This window comes from Phyllostomus hastatus, unplaced genomic scaffold (assembly GCF_019186645.2).
Source record: "Phyllostomus hastatus isolate PE091 unplaced genomic scaffold, TTU_PhHast_1.1 phas_contig_81, whole genome shotgun sequence".
In the NCBI taxonomy this organism is placed as follows: domain Eukaryota; kingdom Metazoa; phylum Chordata; class Mammalia; order Chiroptera; family Phyllostomidae; genus Phyllostomus; species Phyllostomus hastatus.
In genome coordinates, this window is record NW_025333962.1 from 1,942,597 (window position 1) to 1,960,401 (window position 17,805).

Consider the following 17,805-nt stretch of genomic DNA (forward strand, 5'->3'; position numbering starts at 1 on the left):
TTGCCTGTGGGGTTAAGGTGTGGTATTCCTCACCGGGCCATTGTAGGACAGGCAGTTTGAACACACAGTGAAGGCAAAATGCAGAAAAAGAGTCACCAGTAATCCCATCCAGAGAGGAGCATGTTTTCATTTTTGAGGTAGAATGTGTTCATTCATTCATTCATTCGTGTTCCCTCCTTACCCCCTGCCCTCACTCCCTGTACACTCACACAGCTGTGGAGAGTGCAGGTCGTGGAGGGCAGCGGGAAAAGTATGGGAAGGAAAGTATCATAAGTACCTAAGGATTTGGGAAGTATCGGTCTAAGTTTGCCCTATTGGAGAAATGTGAAATTCAGGTGGGTTGCTGGGGAGGGATCCAGTTCCTGAATGAAGGCATGTGGTTGAGAGTGAATTTCCTAAGAAAGGGCAGGCTCCCAAGGCTGTTACTCAGGTAGGATGTAGGGTCTCCTTTCTGGAGCACTGGCTGGTCCAGGCATTTGTGTTATGTTTTCCCTAGTCTACATGGTGGCCTTCTGGCATCAGCATTGTCACTTCCACTGTACATCCGCAGCTCTGACAGCATCAGCAGTAGAGCTGTGTCCCTTCAAGGCCACTAGACGGCAGCCTTAGCATCACCTGGGATTGGTGAGAAAAGTACATGCCTGGGGCCCACCCAGACTCACTGTGGTCACATCCTGGGGGCGGGCACTTCCTAGTGGCACACCCCTCCAAGGGCCAGAGAGAAAACAGCATAAGGGAGTAAAAAGTAAACACTTTATAGGAAATGCAGTGGGAATTACATAAAATCCTGGTTGTCTGCTCTGAGGAGCTAGAAAGATGAGGGCACACCCTGTGAATACACACTGTTGTTTCACTAAAACATCCCCAATAGCACTTGGAACCTCCCAGATTGAAAGTGGGCGCCTTGGAGGAGCAGGAGGTGAAGGTAATGGAAAAGGCTGGCTGCAGCCACTGCAGACACTGCTCCCACTGTTCCGACTCTGAGCCTTCTTGTGGTCAGGAGTTATTGGAAGGTGTGTAAAACGTTGCTGGTTCTGTTTCTCTGGAAATTAACTAAAAATAGGTGTTTACTTGATGCTGAGTCTCACTGCAGGCACAGGTCTGATGCAAGGGCTGAGAGAGATCTGTTTTACTAACTGTCATGTGTTGTAAGTGCAGCCCAGGGCCTGGGAGCATCACTGGTGATGAGCCCCAGATGCCCTTGGGGGGCCTTGCCATGACCTTCCCTCTCTGTTTCAGCTCTATTCCTAGGGTCCATGCAGGTCTGTGAGTCTTTCACTGGCAGATGTGTTTTCTAGATTACAGCAGGCAAGGACCAAGTAAGGACTCCAGAACTCAGCATTGATTGGACTTGGGTCAGCACGTAGAAGGAAGACAGTGGTCTGCAGTGGACAGGCAATGTTTCCTCTTGGCATGACTCAGGCATCACTCAGCAGGCACTTCCTGGGCACCTGAATGTACCAGCAGGGTGCACAAGGCACCCTCTGTGTGGTTGCTTCTCCATTGTATAGACCCAGTTGGTCCTCATGTGGGCACACTCACAGGCCCCTTGGAGTTGTGGTGACTGCTGTGGAGGGTGAGGGCTCCATTCCCAGGTGGCGGGGGTGGGGGGAGAATTTTCCCCTGGGGCAGAGGTTACTCAGCATCCTGGGGCAGCAGGTGGGGCCCTGGGGAACAGAGTGGAGCACAGGTGGGAGGGACTGGGTGGTGAGGCTGCAGCTCAGCAGAGCCTGTGGGGCTGCAGAGGGGAGTAGATTCGGCTCAAAGCATGTGGGGAAAGCTTTTGGCAGAAGAGCAGCCTTTTTCTTTGACTTACTTTATCTTATTTATTTCACTTAACGTTAATGCTCTATTTTTGTCACAAATAGCAGAATTTCCTCCTTTTTTATGACTGTACTAGCATTCTGAATATATATCTAGAAGTAAGATACCTGGGATTGTGTGCCACATTTCCTGATCCTGTGTTATGACCGTCACATTGGTTGCTGGATGGAGAATGGGCGGTAGGTGCAGAGTGAGGCTGGGGGGAGGGCATCGAGGGGTTTTCTGGAAGAGTGGTGACAGCCTTGCCTGGTGGTGTGGCTGTGGCATTGGGGCAGAGGGCAGATGCGGGCACAGCTGCCAGGACTTGCTGATGGATTGTTGAGAGGGATGAGGGAGGGGGATCCAGGAGATCCCTTCCCCTGTGGTGCCATCATGGAGTGGCAGGAGGAGAGGTGGAGACACTTGTTGGGTGGTTGAGGGGAGATACCCAGGCTATTCTGATGTCCATGGTGAGCAACCCTGGGCTAGAGGTCAAGCTTGGGAGGCAGCAGCTCAGAGGGGACTTTCATTGCCACAGAGCTGTGTTGACTCACTGAGTAGGAGAGTGTGGTGTTGATGAAGAGGACCAGGCTGTGTCCTTGATTATCCCAGCATTCAGCAGTCGGGGAAGAAAAAGAGCCAGCAGAGGAGACGGGAACACGCACCTGGAGAAGTGGGGCAGGAGCCCAGGGAGCCAGGATGTGGTGTCTCTGGAGGAGTGGCTGTGCTGGACAGAGGTTAGAGCAGTGTGGGTGTTGGGTTTGGCCCCTGGGGGCCTGTGTAGAGCTGTGCCAGGGAGTGGTGGGAACAGGAGCCTGTGTGGGGCAGGATGAGCAGAGGGGACCATAGGTGTCTGTTGGAAGGGTGGCAGCTGGTCAGGGCTATAGAGAGGTGGGGGAGGTGTGTGTATGTGTGGCAGGTACAGCTCCTAGAGAAGGTGTGTAGACTATGGAGAAGATGGAGGGCAGGATGGTGACTGGGCCTGTGGCCGAGTCTGCTGCTCCTTTTTCATAAGTGAGGTTCATTGAAGCCACCACACTCTTCCATGTGGTCTCTGCTGCTTCCGCTGTCCAGCGGCCCAGACGAGCATGGTGCTGGAGACCACAGGCCCAAGAGCCTAAGCTGGGCGCTGTCTGGCCCTTAGCAGGACAGCAAGCCCCTGGGACCATGGGGAGGGAGAAGTTGATGTTGCTGGAGAGGGGCAGGGCTGGAGCCAGGGGCACAGGTGCCTGGCCTTTGAGGAAGCAGGACATTCTTCCCTGTGAGCTGGACGGGGGGCCTGGGGAAGACAAGCACCCAGAGAGGTGGGGGCCTGTAGGTGGAGTCCACTTGGTGCTCTGCTGTGGTCTGTTGGGAAAGCTGCCATGGAAACAGGTAGGAAAAGTTGTAGCCACAGGAGACTCCTGTTGATTTTCCCTGGTGTTTGTCAAACCTGAGTACTTATTCATCTTTCTTATGGCTAGTATAATAGTGAGAAGTATTTGGCTTCTCCTATTTCTGCCCTCACTCTCCTCTCCTCCCTCCCCCCTCCCCTCTTCCCTCCCTTTTTGAATTTTACAATATGTTAGAGCTGATGTTGTCCTCAGGTCTTTCATCTCAGAAGGGAAGTAACTTTTCTCTGGTATAAAGTTTGTGGTGGGGCTGAGGTTGGAAGTACAGCATGCCTCCTCAGATGCTGCAGGCCAGACTCAGCAATTCTGTGGGACATGTGTGCAGAGTCTCCCTCAGCGCTTGGGCCTGGCAATTGTTCACATCAGTTCAGTTTCCATGCTAACCCCGCTCTCAAAGTACTGGGCGGTGGCATATAAGATATGCCTCTCCCAGCCCTCTCCAGAGGCTAGACATGGTTTATGGCTGCTGTGGGTGGCAGGTGGGGGGAGGTTCCTGTCAGCAGGGGGACCAGGGTCTAGCCCTGGTCAGGGCTGGCCAGCTTATTATCTTAGGCATGGAAATGCTGGAGACCATGGTGACAATGATATTGTTAGTCATCTCCTAATTCTGGAAGTAGAGCCCTTTTGCATTTTTCACAGTCCAGCAGGTTGTTTGTGTGGTTGGTGTGTTGGCGACAACAGGCTGGGGCCTGTGGCCCCTGCTCCCTGGGCTGTAAGAGGCCAGCCCCATGCAGCCTGCTATGCATTTTGTTTGCATGTGTCTCAGAGTGCCCAGTTGAGTGCTCCTCTCATGAGCAAGGACGCAGGTGCCCTACGGTTCCCTCTGCCCTGTGTGTGCTGTCGCACAAGGAAAGGCAGGCCCAGCTGCTCTGCCCCTGCAGTGAGCTTCCACGAGGCCCAGCATGTGCCTCAAGAACATAGCACTGTCCTATATTCAGAGGTCAGGGGTCAGAGAGCTGAGGACCTCCTCACTGGCTTCTCAGTGACATGAGCGCGTGGACTCCCTGGCTTCTTCACAGAGTCTCCTGAGGTGAGAGTGAGGCTGTTGTTGGCTGCATCTTTAGTGTTGAGACTTCTCTCGGTCTAGCACTGATTGTTCTCCTGGCCAAGAAGACAGGTTCTTGGGTTCCTGTCTGCTTGGGCGAATCTCTGACCCTGTCAGCCTCAGGTCCCCCTCCTCTGTGGCCTGGGGTGCTGATGCCCATCAGTGTACGGGAAGGTGGCCCTGGGCCTGCGGCTCCCTGCCCCAGTCCTACCACATTCTCCAGGTAGAAGGCTTGTCTTCCTTGTGGTCTTCATCCACAACAGCCTGTTTTAGAATGTTCTTTACCGCATATTATCTTTGCTCTTCCGTGGAAGTATGTGCAGTATTACTGGTGCTTACTAGTAAGTGTTCTGTCTCCTCACCTGTATACTCCTCTGGTGTTTGAACTGTATGGTGTCTCCTTAAATATCCAGATCCTGAGGCTGCTACTTTCTTAGAATTGACGCTTATGCATGACACTCAATGATGTTAGTACTCTTGAAAGAGTATTGGCCAGGGTGTCAATGGACTTCAAGAGCTGCTGCCACGATGTGCTTGCACATTCATCCATGAAATGTGAGTTGGACAGAGGTCTCTGTGGCCCTGCCAGCCCTGATATCTTTGTATTTATTATGTCTGAGTCCCATTTCTTACTTGATTTTGTGATGATGACGAAGTTCTCAGACTGAATGTAGCAGATCTTTTTTAGGCTTGTCCTGATCTCAGGTATTTGTAATGAGCTCGGCTGGACTGCTGTGGGGGACTGTGTAATGGGAACTGGGGGCACATGTGTGTGTCCAGGGAGTGTGGGCCTGCCCTGTTGTCATGATGAAGAGAAGTTCCAGGGCGCATTGGTGAAGCACTTGAGTCAGATTAATATCAAAGTTAAATTTATTTGTCCTGTGGTAGAATCAAGTTGTTTTGTTCTAACCTGACACCTTAATTTTGTGTTCACTGGTACATTCTTCCATCTTCTCCTCTTCTTCATTGTCATGTGTGTGTGTTTGTGGCCTGGTGCTGTCTGTAGCTAGCTCAGATTACACGATAAGAACTAAGGAGGCCAGACGGTAGATTCTCAGTGAGGTGGTGTCCTAGCAGTCATCTGAGAAATAACAAAAAAGGTAAAGAGGAAGCTATAAATTCTTCCCACTTCCAAGGGATGGGCAGTGTTAGTTCCAGACACATTGAGGGATTAAATAGGATCATGATGTCCCATGGAGCATGTAAGAGCCCTTTGATACAGCAGTTCAGTTATGCCTTACCATGAGGTGTGGACTAGGTACAGCTTTATCTCCATCTACAGATCAGGAAAGGGAGGCAGAGCGGCTAAGTAACTGGCTGGGGTCACATGCAAGTGAGTGGCACGTCACTGTTGTCAGTGTGACAGCCATGTGGGGGTGTATGGTCTCCTGTCTTCTTGGGCAAATCTCTGACCCTGTCAGCCTCAGATCTTCCTCCTCTGTGGTCCAGCTGTGTTTCTGCCTATCGTAGTGATTTCAGGTGTTTGTGACATGGTAGCATCTGGTATATCTTTCATATGTACGTTTATTAGTAGTTTTAATATAGCTTGTATTGTTACACCTTTCATTGAAGTACTAATGCAAAGAAATGAACAAATTATAAGAATAGAAAATGCACAGATCTTGACGTACCACCGAATGAGCACACCCAGGCCAAGCAAAGGTGCGTCACCAGCCTCAGGGGCTCCTGTAGGCCCCTCCCTGCCACCCAGTTGTAAGCATTCTGACTTCTATTTCTAAGCTTTTCATACACTTATTTTTTAAATGAATTAAAATTTGGGGAAGCTTTTAATATTCCTTAGGGTGTTATGAATTGATAGAGTGGGTTTCTGAGTTTACTTCCCAAATACTTAGTTTTATTAGAGGTTCTGATGTGAAGAACCAACTTTCCGAGCAGAATGACCTCTGGTGCACATCACAGTTAGGAACCACGCAGGGCTCCATCACAGTGAGACCAGCAGGCCATCAGTGAGTGAAACCTGCTGCAGTTTGTAGTTGTGCCTGTGGCAGCAGATGGAGGCCCTGGTCAGAGAGAAAGGGCTTGTTGTGCAAGGCACAGCAGGCTTCACAGGGGCTGCTGTTCCTCACCCAAGGTTCAGAGGGCCCAGTACACGCTGCACACAGTGTGGGTTTGTGTCACAGCAAGGGCCCTCCAATTTTATAAGGGGGCTGCTAACAAACCTGCCTAACTCTTGCCCCCTAGAGGACAGTACCCTGTTATCCAGGTTGACCAGAGGGAGACAGCGCCTGCAGCTGAGAGAAAGACAGTTACGGTTTGGGACAGACGCTCACACCAGATGTGCCTCTCAATAATGCCCACCTCTTGTTTCGTTATCACCTTAGCCTTGGTGAATGTCCCCATTTCACTCCGTCAGCCCCTCTGATTGATTTGACTGGGGCTAGGTCTGCAGTTTGTCTGATAGTGGCACGGCTGCCATCAGCAGGACTCCAGACAGCTAGAGGAGGCCAGCCTGTGACACTGACCTCAGTTGGGCAGGGGGTCCCTGCTAGACAAATGCTGTAAACCAGGGGTGTCAAACTCATTTTCACCGGGACCACATCAGCCTCATGGTTGCCTAGAAAGGGCAGAATGTAATTTTAGCACTGTGTAAACGTAATTACTCCTTGACAGTTAAGTGAGAGTGCGGTGCTGCTGCTGGGTAGAAACAGGGTGCCGGGCCAGGTAAAACAAGGTGGAGGGTCAGATTTGGCCCACGGGCCTTGTGTTTGCCACCTCTGCTATAAACCATCAGTGTTTGTGCCATTCATTCAGTCACAGAGTGTCCTCTGAGTTAGAATTATGAACAAAATACTTGCCCTCTGAGAGCATACAGGCAAATAAGCAAGTGATCATCCTACTGCATGTAGGTGCAGTGAATGTGTCTGGTCTGCATAACCCCACAGTAGGCGGGGTGGGCTGGGTGGAGAGGTAAGAGCTGCATGGCCGGGCTCTCTCCTTATGGAGAGATCGCAGTGGCAACGTTCAGTGCTCTGGGTGACAAATGCCAAAAGCAGGAGACAGCCCTATAGGCTTTGGACTTATGTTTGTGTTAATTCCCTTTGCATTTGATGATACATTGCCTTTTCTCAAATTGCTGTTTCTGTATAGTTAGGAATCAGTTCTACACAAGTTCTTTAGTTGCAGAGTCCACTTTTTTTTCAGGCCTTATGCTGCTTGATGTGGAGCCTGCACAGCAATTGCATGAGGAGTCCAGGTTTCTGGAGTGTGGCTCGGGGAGGAAATTCATAGCTTTCCCCTGCGTTCTAAGCTACAGAGCTCAGGACTCTGTCACGGTCATTTCTCTTGTCCCTGCAGCCCACATGGTGGCGTAGTGGCAGAAACCTATTGACCAAATGCAGAGAATCTGTGTGGCCTCTAGCCAGACTGTGAAAGCCCAAACTTTTCATTATTTTAAGAGATAATGTTAGTCATTTTAATTTTCGTAAATGAAGCTTCATCACGGTTGAAGAGCGTATGTGAGAGAGCGTGAGAGAAGTGGAGGACGTGTGGTTTTGCAGTGGACTGCTGCTTAGAAGAGCGTGGCCAGGCCTGCCTGTTAGCCCCGTTGGCATCATGACCGAGCAGTTTGACTCTGGATGAGGTCTTTGTCCTTCTGCAGCCATGCAGTCTTCATCTGTCCAAGAGGTTGGGCTACCTGCTCTGTAAGGTTTCACGTCCTCCTTTCATGGCTTTTCAAACTACATTGATAAATGCTAACTATAGATAAAAGTACATATAAATATAAACATATATATGTATATATATAACTCCATCATTGAGTGGAACTCTAAGTTTGTAGGACTATTTTTTCTATGAAATTATGTGTATAAAAATTTCAAAAGGAGACTCTTTGTCCATTTAGAGACTTGTGAAGAATGCGTAGGGATCGGGCCATCACAGCTGAAATGGTGTTCATATGAAGGGTCTTGTGGTGGTGGCTTCTAGCAGTTTTCTTCCTTCAGTCATGTCCAGCTGTGGACCCTGGTCCCAGGGGAGGTGCTCCGGTGGGCATGGAGCCCAGGGCCTTGCAGCTTTGGGAAGAGCATGAATCTAAGATGTGGCCATCCTTTGTCTGCTAAGAGGGGCAAAGACTTTGTCCTCCCTGTCCCATATGGGGTGAGCGCTCTTGCCAGGTGGGGACCTGCTGTATGCCAGTGTCTTGGGTCTGCTCTGAACCGAGACCTTGACACCCTCACTGGCTGTGTCCTAGTGTCTCTGGCTCAAGTGTGATGGGACATTTCAGCCTCACACAGCCGCTGACTTGTCCTTTCTCTTTCAGAGTGGAGTGGCTTTGGCTGTGGTGCACGCTGAGCCCGGAACCAGATGAGCAGAGACATCTACATCCACACCTGGCCGTGCTCCTACTATTTAGAACTTGAGAAGCGATGGGTTCCTGGAAAACTCTTGTTAACTTCACGCTCAGTAAGATTTATGACTGATAAAACTGGAGGCTTTCTTGTTGACTTTCCCCTTGCCAACATAGTTGAGATCAAGAAAGAGGCTTCTCATTTTATCTTTGGTGCTGTCACCATCCTGGAAAAGGACAATGTCAAGCACTGGTTCAGCTCCTTGCAGCCTAGTCGGAATGTTGTTTTCCATGTCATTGAGCATTTTTGGAGAGAGGTGCTGCTGTCTCAGCCAGGAGCTGCTGGGGGGTCATCAGCCTCCCCTGAGACCAAGGGGAAGCAGCTAACTGGTCTCATGGCCTGTTCCCAGAAGCGTCTGGAAGATGCAGCCACGGTCCTACACTTCCAGGGTGAGCAGCTGGACAGCATAGCAAGCGGCCTGGACAGAATGGCTTCCGACCTGGACGTGGCTGACAGGTGAGGCAAGTGCTGCAGTCCTGTGCTGCTCTTGGTGGCTAGGGGGTCTTCTATAACCCGTATGAACATGGCTCACACCTGCTGTGGACAGGGGTGCTAGGCTGGCTGCGCTGGGCGTGCAGGGGGAAAGGACCGGTGTTGACTGCAGGCGCACCATTGCCAGGTCCGTGTGAGTTCAGTGAGGATCCCCTATTTAATCCCTAGACTAGTCAGGGACAAGTTGTTGCTGGCTTCACTGTGCTGATGGGGAGACTGAGGCTGAGAGGCCAGGGAATTTGTTCAAGGTCATACATGCTAAGTTTGTTAGCATGGTTTATTTGTTTGCATAGCTGTGGAGTGGCTGGGTTTGAACTAAAACATGTTGGCTCCAGAAGCTGCCACCTGAGCTGTTGGACCAGCCACTCTCCAACCATGGTTGTGGGGCCCTTCTACTCTCAAAAACTGAGGCACCTGAAGAGCTTTTGTTTCTGTGGGTTATGTTATATTTACCATGTACTTTTAAAGCTAAAAATTTCAAAGTTATTCACTTACAGAATACAATAATAAACTCATGACCTAGTAATATAAATAACATTTTTTTGAACAATAATGTTATAAAGCAAAACCTGCTCAATGAAGAGTGGCTGTTTGAGATTTTGCATCTCTGTAAAGTGAGGCCTAGGGGAGTGTTGGGTTTCTCAAGCCTGCTTCTGCAGTAAGTGCCATGCTGTCCAGTCCCGATGGAACAAGAGCAGCAAAGCTGGAGAATGTTGTGGCACCATGAGGAAGTGATGCTGACCACACATTGACAGGTGCTGGTCTGACACTGAGACATGCAGAGTTCTCCAGGGGTCTTAGAGTCTAGTAGGAATAGCTCTCTCCACATGTGGGGGGGGAGGGGTGGGGGCAGCCTCTGGGTTATGGGCCCTGAGCACAGCCTGACACCTTGGATGAGGTCTGCGTGGGTAGTGTAGGTGGGTCCTTGCCCCTGAGGGACCCCACCCGCACGCACCACCTGTGGCTGATTCCCCGAGTACCTGCCTGTGAAGGGCCAGCTGCAAGGACATAGCCCCAGACCCTACCCTCAGGAGGGGCTTGCGGGGAGGAGATGAAGGGCACTAGATCTTTGTCAGTTTGCCTCTTGGAGATCCCGCAGAATACTATGTGTTAGGTGGATTAAATGTGCAAAGTAGCACAATGGGAAAACTGTGGAAAGGGTGACGGTGAGAAACCTGAGCAGCACTTCTGCAGTGAGCAGCTGGCGCTCCTGGAGGGCTGTGCTCCTCAGGTTCGGGGCCTACAGCGAGTCTTCTCGCTTCTTCCTCACATCTGGGGACGCTTCTGCTGTTAATTGTTTGATAATTTCTTCCCTTCAGTTTTTATTTTTTTATTTTTTTTAAAGATTTTATTTATTTTTAGAGAGGGAAGGGGGAGAGAGAGAGAGGGAAGGGGGGGGGAGAGAGAGAGGGAGAGGGAGAGAGATACATACATACATCAATGTGCGGTTGCTGGGGGACATGGCCTGCAACCTAGGCATGTGCCCTGACTAGGAATCGAACCTGTGATGCCTGGTTCGCAGCCCACGCTCAATCCACTGAGCTACGCCTGCCAAGGCTTCCCTTCAGTTTTTAAAATGTATTCCTTTTGGTTATCTGACTTCGTGGACTGATCTAACAGTGTTCTCATTTTTCTCTTTCCTTGTTCTTTTGTTTTACTTTATATTTCTTGTATTTTATCTTCTTACCCTTCTATTTTCTATCAAATTTTTAATTTCCAAGAGTTATATTGTGGTCTCTAGATGCTCTTGTTGTTTCATGGGCTTTCTGTGCTGTCTCCTGGACTTATGGGCGGTTTTGTGCAGGAAGGGCTTGGGCCTGCCACCTGGTTCAGAAGGAAATTTTTCTCCTCTGAATGCTGCTGCCTCCAGACATGCTGGCCTAGTCCAGTGGGCTCCTTCTGGTCCCTCTGCTTCTGAATGGGGCCCAACAGTGCAGGCTGGGTCAGTATGTGGGGGGTGTCTCTCGCCTGCTCTTCTGTTTTCAGTCCTAACTCTTCCTCTGTCTTCAGAGATTCCTGGCACCACCTGTTTTTCCAGTTAGGGTACTGCCATGCAACCTAGGTCATTTTTCAGCTTCTCCTTTGTCCGGTGGGAATTAGGCTCTTCCATAGAATCACAAGGAAAACATTCCAAGGACCCACACATGGGAGATTGTGGAGTGGCATCGTTTATTTGTGTGGAAATAGAAGCTGCCACCTGGGTTACCAATGTCCCATCTCTGTCCCTCCTGCCATGGAAAATGTCCAACTGTGTCCTCAGAAATGCCAAGACAAAAGCCAGTATCCAGAGTTTCTGCTTCATATTAAAGCTCAGTTCCTTGGAGCCCAGTGGCTGCTAAATGGTCTTAGTCCCCATCTAGGTGGCTGAGCTTGTTCCCAGCTGCTCTGGTGGCAGAGTCCATGTGGTTGCTAAGGCCACATGGCTGTAGAGAGAGAATGTGCAAGCGTGCAGGGCCAGAGTGTTCTAGGTGGGTGAGAGAGCTCAGTCCTTGGAGCCCACACCATCAGCTGTGGGCCTCATAGTGGCTAGACCCACATTGTCACGTGCTTCTGGGCAAGAGAGCACATGAACAAATGGGCAAGTGCATCACAGAGTGGGGGTGGGGGGAGGGAGAAGAGAGAGAGAAGAAAGAGAGAGAACAGCAAGGGTGAGCTTCTTTATTTCCTGGGATTATATATGCTTGGGTTTGGGTGGGGCAAGGTCCCTTTTTCAGAAGAACCAATCAACTTCCCAGCCGTCTGCAGGCTTTGGAGGGGTCCACCCCTTAGCCAATCCATTGTTCCCCAGGCTGGACTGACAGGCCTCTATGGTCTAGCACCTCCCTCTGTGCCCCCAACAATGGAATACTGGAGTGGGGAAGGGAGAGTGTTGATCCCCTGGGTGGAACACAGAGCTATAATCCCCCTGGGTGTGATGCTATAGCTTCCTGGCTAGTAAGCAGGTTTATGCCTCCAGTGTATTAAGCCGAATGTGTCTAGTTCACTTTGCTCTCTTTCCTTGATCAATGTCTAGTTAAATACTACGGTAACATTCCCACTGCTGCCTTACAGTTGACTTTCTTGGATTTGCTACATCTGTTTTTGAGTCTTTAAAATTATGTTACCGATGTCTCTTCTCTTAGCCCTCGGGGAAGATGAATGTTTTCAGTTTGCCATCTGTGATATTGTGATTTATAGTTAAGAAATCTATATTTGGTCTTCATTCTAGGTTTGGCACAGAGCTCACGAAACCTTTGGAATCTCTGATGACAAAGGTCTCTTGTGAACGAGGTGATTTTATTCCACCCCTAAGGATGGGGCTGGTCTCCAGGGAAACCAACCCTGGGATTAGAGAGTTGAAAGTTTTGGTCCCTTGGGGAAAAGGAGAGGGGCTGGAAATTGAATCTATCCCCAGTGGCCAGTGATTTAATCAATGGTTCATGTGTAATGAAGCCTCAATAAACACCCAAAAGCACAGGGTTTGGAGAGCTTCCGGGTCAGTGTGTGTACACAAGGAGATAAAGAGAGTGGTGGGCTCAGAGAGAAGGGAAGCCCCCAGCCCCTTCCCATACCTGGCCCTGAGCACCTCTTCCATCTCGGCTATTCCTGAATCTTATTCTTTTATAATGAACCAAAAAGTAAATGTTTACATTCTATGAGCCACTTCAGCAAATTAATGGAACCCGAGGATGGGGTTATAGAAACCTCCAATCTGTAACTGGTCAGTCAGCAGCATTGATGACAAGCCTGGTTTTGCCATTATTGTCTTAAGGAGGGGGAGTCACTCCTGTGGGACTGAGACCCTAACCTGTGGGGTCTGACCCTGTCTTCAGGCAGGCAGTGTCACAGCTGAGCTGGGTGTTTGGTGGTGGGGAAAAACCATACCTCAGAATTGGTGTCAGAATGAGCACATCTTTAACCAGTCCTCTCTCACCCATTTTTCATAAAGGCATATCCTTGAGTGTCTTCTTTTAGCATGCCAACGTAAATTTTTTGTTACCAGAGGAAATAGGTTCTTCCACTGTGTCACAGGAAATGAATTTTAGGGACATACATGTAGGAGAATTTTAAGTGCTAGTGGCAAGATTTATTAGGGCAAAAACAAAGGAAGACTTAGGATAGAAGAGGCAAGATCACAGCAGCAGGAGTGAGCCTGGACTGAGCTGCCTAGATTCAGGAAAGTAAGTTATAGAGGCAAAAAGGGGAGTCTTGAAAACCCACTTCTTCCCTGGTCATGAGTCTTGTGGAGGCCCTTAGAGTTCAGGAGAAAAGAAAGCAAAAGTATGAACCGAGGAAGGGTGGGCAGGGCACAGATTCCTCTGAGAAGGCTGCCCAGTAGGATGAGGCACTTCCCTGGCAGGTCCAGCTGCAGAAGCTGGTTGACGTTGGTCTGTTCCAAGGTACACCACGTCCAGTGTCTCATCCACAACCAAGTGGTTTAGCTCTGTCTTGCCACAGGAGAAATCCAGCTTCTGGGGCCGCAGGCCTATACCCGTGTCTCCTCGAACCAGGAGGCCCAGGGCCCAGAGCTATGGCACCTTCCCCTGGCACCCAAGGCTCCAGTAGTTCAGCTCAGTACAGTCTCTGCTCCTGGCTGCTGTATGGACTGTGCAGCTACCACAAGGAGACTGGGACCCTTGTCAGGCTTCCCTGTATTTTCTTGGGCTTGGGAGAGAACAGGCTTTCTTTCAAACTGCCCAATCTCTTCCCTAGCTTTTCCCAGGCTTGCATCCTAATCCTGTTTGATCTTTTCCCCAGGTCTGTCTACCCTCTATGGTCGCCATCTTGGCTTCTACTGTGCAATCCTCAGTGGAAGGATCTCCCAAGGAGGAGGAGAAACATCACTCCTCCTCTCAGAAGAAGCACCATGTACTTCAAAGCTACCACTTCCTACTTACTGTCTGATTCCATTTGTTCCCTTTCTTTGTTAGGAACTAATACCTGCTGTAACATTTTTATCTAAAATTCTGTTTTAGCCCTTGATGGTGTGGCTCAGTGCGTTGAATGCTGGCCTGTGAACCAAAGGGTCGCTGATTCAGTTTCCCAGTCAGGGCACACGCCTGGGTTGTGGGCCAGGTCCCCAGTAGGGGGTGTGCAAGAGACCACAACACATTGATATTTCTCTTCCTCCCTCCCTCTCTCTCTCTCTCTCTCTCTCTCTCTTTAAAAATAAGTAAATAAAATCGAAAAAGAAATAAGATAAAATTTTGTTTTAAATTTCTATAATTTTTTTTGAAAAATAGTTCTGAGATCTGTTCTTTCTAATCACTGTTGTTATTGGGAGGACACCCGATGCAGCCACAAGTGGGTGGAATGCTATCTCTTCCAACATTGTCTTGCATGGTGGCAGCTCCTGCCACAGAGCTTGAAATCTGAAGCAGGTTGGTGCACACATCTGTGTTCATGTGGGTTTGCTGGGCTAAGGTCAGATCTTGTTACTAAGCCAGAGGCAGTTCTGACAGTGTCACTGGGGACCTGGCCTGTGCCAGGCACTATTCTGGGAGCTGGAGACAACAGAGCTCTTGGCGGACCACAGGTTCCCTGCTTGATTTGTCAGAGTTCTCCAGAGAAGCAGAACCAACAGGGAGACTTACTGTAAGGAATTGGCTTACACGGATGTGGGGCTGGCAAGTCCAACATCTGCAGGGCAGGCCAGCAGGCTGGAGGCTCAGGGACCACCAGTATTGCAGCTCCAGTCTGAGGCATCTGCTGCAGAATTCCTTCTTGCTCAGGGTAGGTGGAGGGCTTCAGCTGCTTGGATGAGGGACATCTGCCTTCCTAAAGTCTACTGATTGTTCATCCCACCCAGAAACCTTCATGAAACATCCAGAATCCTCTTTGGGCAAATATCTGGGCCCTGTGGCACACCCTGATGATGCATCATCACACCTGCCTTTCAGAACTGTATGTGCTCATGAACTGGGGTCTGCTCACCACCCTCCAGCTGTTGGCATTCCAGAGCCTTTGACATACCTTCTTCACAGTGCTTCTTTCTGGGCTCCAGGCCCCACAGCCCCCTGCGAGGTGTATCATGGGGCCCGGTTCCTGGGGCTTCTGCAGAGGATGATTTGAATGGGAGGGGGCAGGGACAGAGAGGACCCTGGCCTTGGCCCTCCACCTGACCCAGCAGAGGCTGTCTGAGGAAAGTCCAGCTTTTCCTGCCATGTTGAAGCCTTGTCCTGTTTCCAGTTACAGGATGAAACACTGACATAGTTAGCAAAGGTACTGTATCCATCCAATAAGTCACACTTTAGCATTTGGTCTTCTCTTTTGATTTGCCATATTGTTGCCAGATTCTGCCTTGGTCTGTATCTGGATAGCTGTTGTAAAGAGAAATTAATAAGAGAAAGATAAAATTGGCTTTGTCCTCTGCTGTGTTAACCCATGGTTCTGTTATGTGCTTTTGATTTCTACTAGAAAATGATGTTAAAAATGATGGCCTTGAGATAATCTGAGTGGTTGGTTCATTTTACATATTTGTTCCTTGTCTTAAAAACTGAGTGTTGACCCAGAGAAATGTTGAATCAAAGAGAGACAGTCTGAACATTGTTGGGTCAGCCCCACAAGTTGTTGGTTTGCCTTCCCATGCTGAAGTCTCTTCAGTGGCCCTGTGGACAATTGTCCTTCCTGTTCTGCATGGGACCTGGCACCACTGTGTCCCTGACAGACTACCTCTGTGGAAAGGACTCCACTATGTCCATCCTGCAGTGCCCTGTTCTGTCCATCCTCACTTTTCATTCCAGCCTGGACTCCGTGTCTCTAGGAGCAGTCCTTGCGGGGCTGCTGGGCTCAGACTTCTTGACACTTCAGAACCAGCACCTTGTACTCAGAAGAATGAGAATAAACGCTTTCATGTTAGTGCCCTGTGTGCCTCACTGCTTGCATTTTATTAGATTTCTTTGTAATTCATTGTCTTTCCTACTGGAAGCCTAGATCTGCTGAAAGGGCTGTGGTCACAGTGTTCAGGAGCCATGCTGGGTGGTCCGAGGACATCTGTCTCCTACCCATGCCAGACCTTCTAGGTGTAAGCAGTCCTACTGCCTTTGATACGTGGTTTTCAGCCTGCAGAAGTATGAGAAACTTAGAACATATGTAAGAAAAAAACAGAATCTAATTCAGGGTTTTGAAAAGCAAGTCAGAAAAACACATTGCGAAGGAAAGAAACCAGTACTCTTTTAAAGCCTTCAAGCTTTGTGTTTAAATGCCTATAGCAGCATATGGTTGACAAACAGCCATATGTGATCTTAGGAAGTGAATTGGGGACTCCGTCCTGCTCTTTTTAGGAAAATGAGAGAACCGCATGCACGTTTCAGGAGGAACACTGAGAAAGTAAAGAGTTGATTGGAAACTGAGGGGACAGGGCACTGCCCCTGTGGGAGGGAACGGGGCGGGGCGGGGGGAGGGGTCGGCGTTAGCCTCAGTGGAGCGGAGACTGAGTGGCCAGAGCTCCCAGGAAGCACCAGGCTGTCAAGTGAGCCTTTTTTGTCTGGAAGTTAAACAAGAGCCTTTAGTTGCGAGGTATTGGAAAAGAAAATTTGGCTTTCCCAAAGAACTTCTCTGACTCTGTGTAGCTGAAAAACTGCAAATGAGTAGTGAGCTTTTTACTAATAGAATGTTGTGATGATTCACACCCATGCCGGGTGAACATGGGCCCGGAGCACCTTTTATTCTCTTCAGTTTTGAGATTCTTGGGTAGGAGTATATATGCATGTGTTTTTTCTCCCAATATCATTTTCCTTGAAGATCTCATTTGCCAGTTGATCATCTTTAAGGCGAATCCCTGCTTGCTTTCCCAGAGGCCACAAGGACACACAGACTGTTGCGCCCTCTTGTCTGGCTGTGCCTTGCAGCCCTGGTGGGTGGGCACTGATGGCGGTGGTTCTCTAGGATTTGGGCGCCTTGTGGCCCAGACCATCACAGTGGGCCCAGGCAGTACCATGGGAGCGGACTTGCAGCCCTTGAGCCTCTGTCGTGAAGAGCATTATCATCCACAAGCTCAGTCAGTATGTGTGGCATTATCCCGGTATGTCACGTCTGGCTGCCCTTGCTGTTTACAATCACTTAGCAATAAATGTTGGGCAAAGAAATCACAGAATGTTAATTTGTCTGTTAATCAAAATTCATGTCAGTCATGTGAGCCAGTTCCTTCAAGTAAACCAGTCTGTCTTTTCCTCTCTCTTCTGTTCCTGTGTGGTCTGTGTGTCCGTCCATCTGTCTATAAGTATCCTACCAGTTCTTCTGTAGAGAACTCTGACTGACACAGATTCTGGTAATGAGAGTGAAGGGTAAGTTTGGCTCCACAGTTTCTGGGATCTCTACTCTGATGAGATTCCTTTTTTATTTTTAGAGAGGAGAAGAGAGAGAGAAAAAGAGGGAGAGAAATATCAGTCTGTGGTTGCTGCCTGCACACCCCCTACTGGAGACCTGGCCAGCAACCCAGACATGTGTCCTGACTGGGAATCGAACCATTGGCCTTTTGGTTCACAGGCTGGCACTCAGTCCACCGAGCCACAACAGCCAAGGCTCTATTCTGATGAGATTTAAAGCCACTGATAATGCTGTTTCCAGTGGCATGGGGGCAGTGAGAGACACGGTATGATGTGGCATTAGAGATGCACAAATGTTGCCATACAGTACTCCCAATCAAAGACTTTAGAAAGACAAGGTTCTGACCAGCCGTGTATTCCATACCAGACAGCATTTCTGTCAAGCTAATGAGCATTATTGA

The 17,805-nt window shown here is 49.4% G+C and overlaps 1 protein-coding gene across 3 annotated transcripts in view; it reads left to right on the forward strand.

The window, feature by feature from the left end:
- SNAP47 (synaptosome associated protein 47) overlaps positions 1 to 17,805 on the forward strand; it is a 51,806-nt gene that overhangs the window by 1,280 nt on the left and 32,721 nt on the right. For all 3 annotated transcript variants that reach the window (XR_006787087.1, XM_045850511.1, XM_045850508.1), the window contains exon 2: positions 8,519 to 9,062. Coding sequence is in view for 2 of the 3 variants with exons in the window: in XM_045850511.1 (XP_045706467.1) it covers positions 8,563 to 9,062 (500 nt within the window). In the remaining variant the exon portion in view is untranslated. The remainder of the gene's footprint in view (positions 1 to 8,518; positions 9,063 to 17,805) is intronic.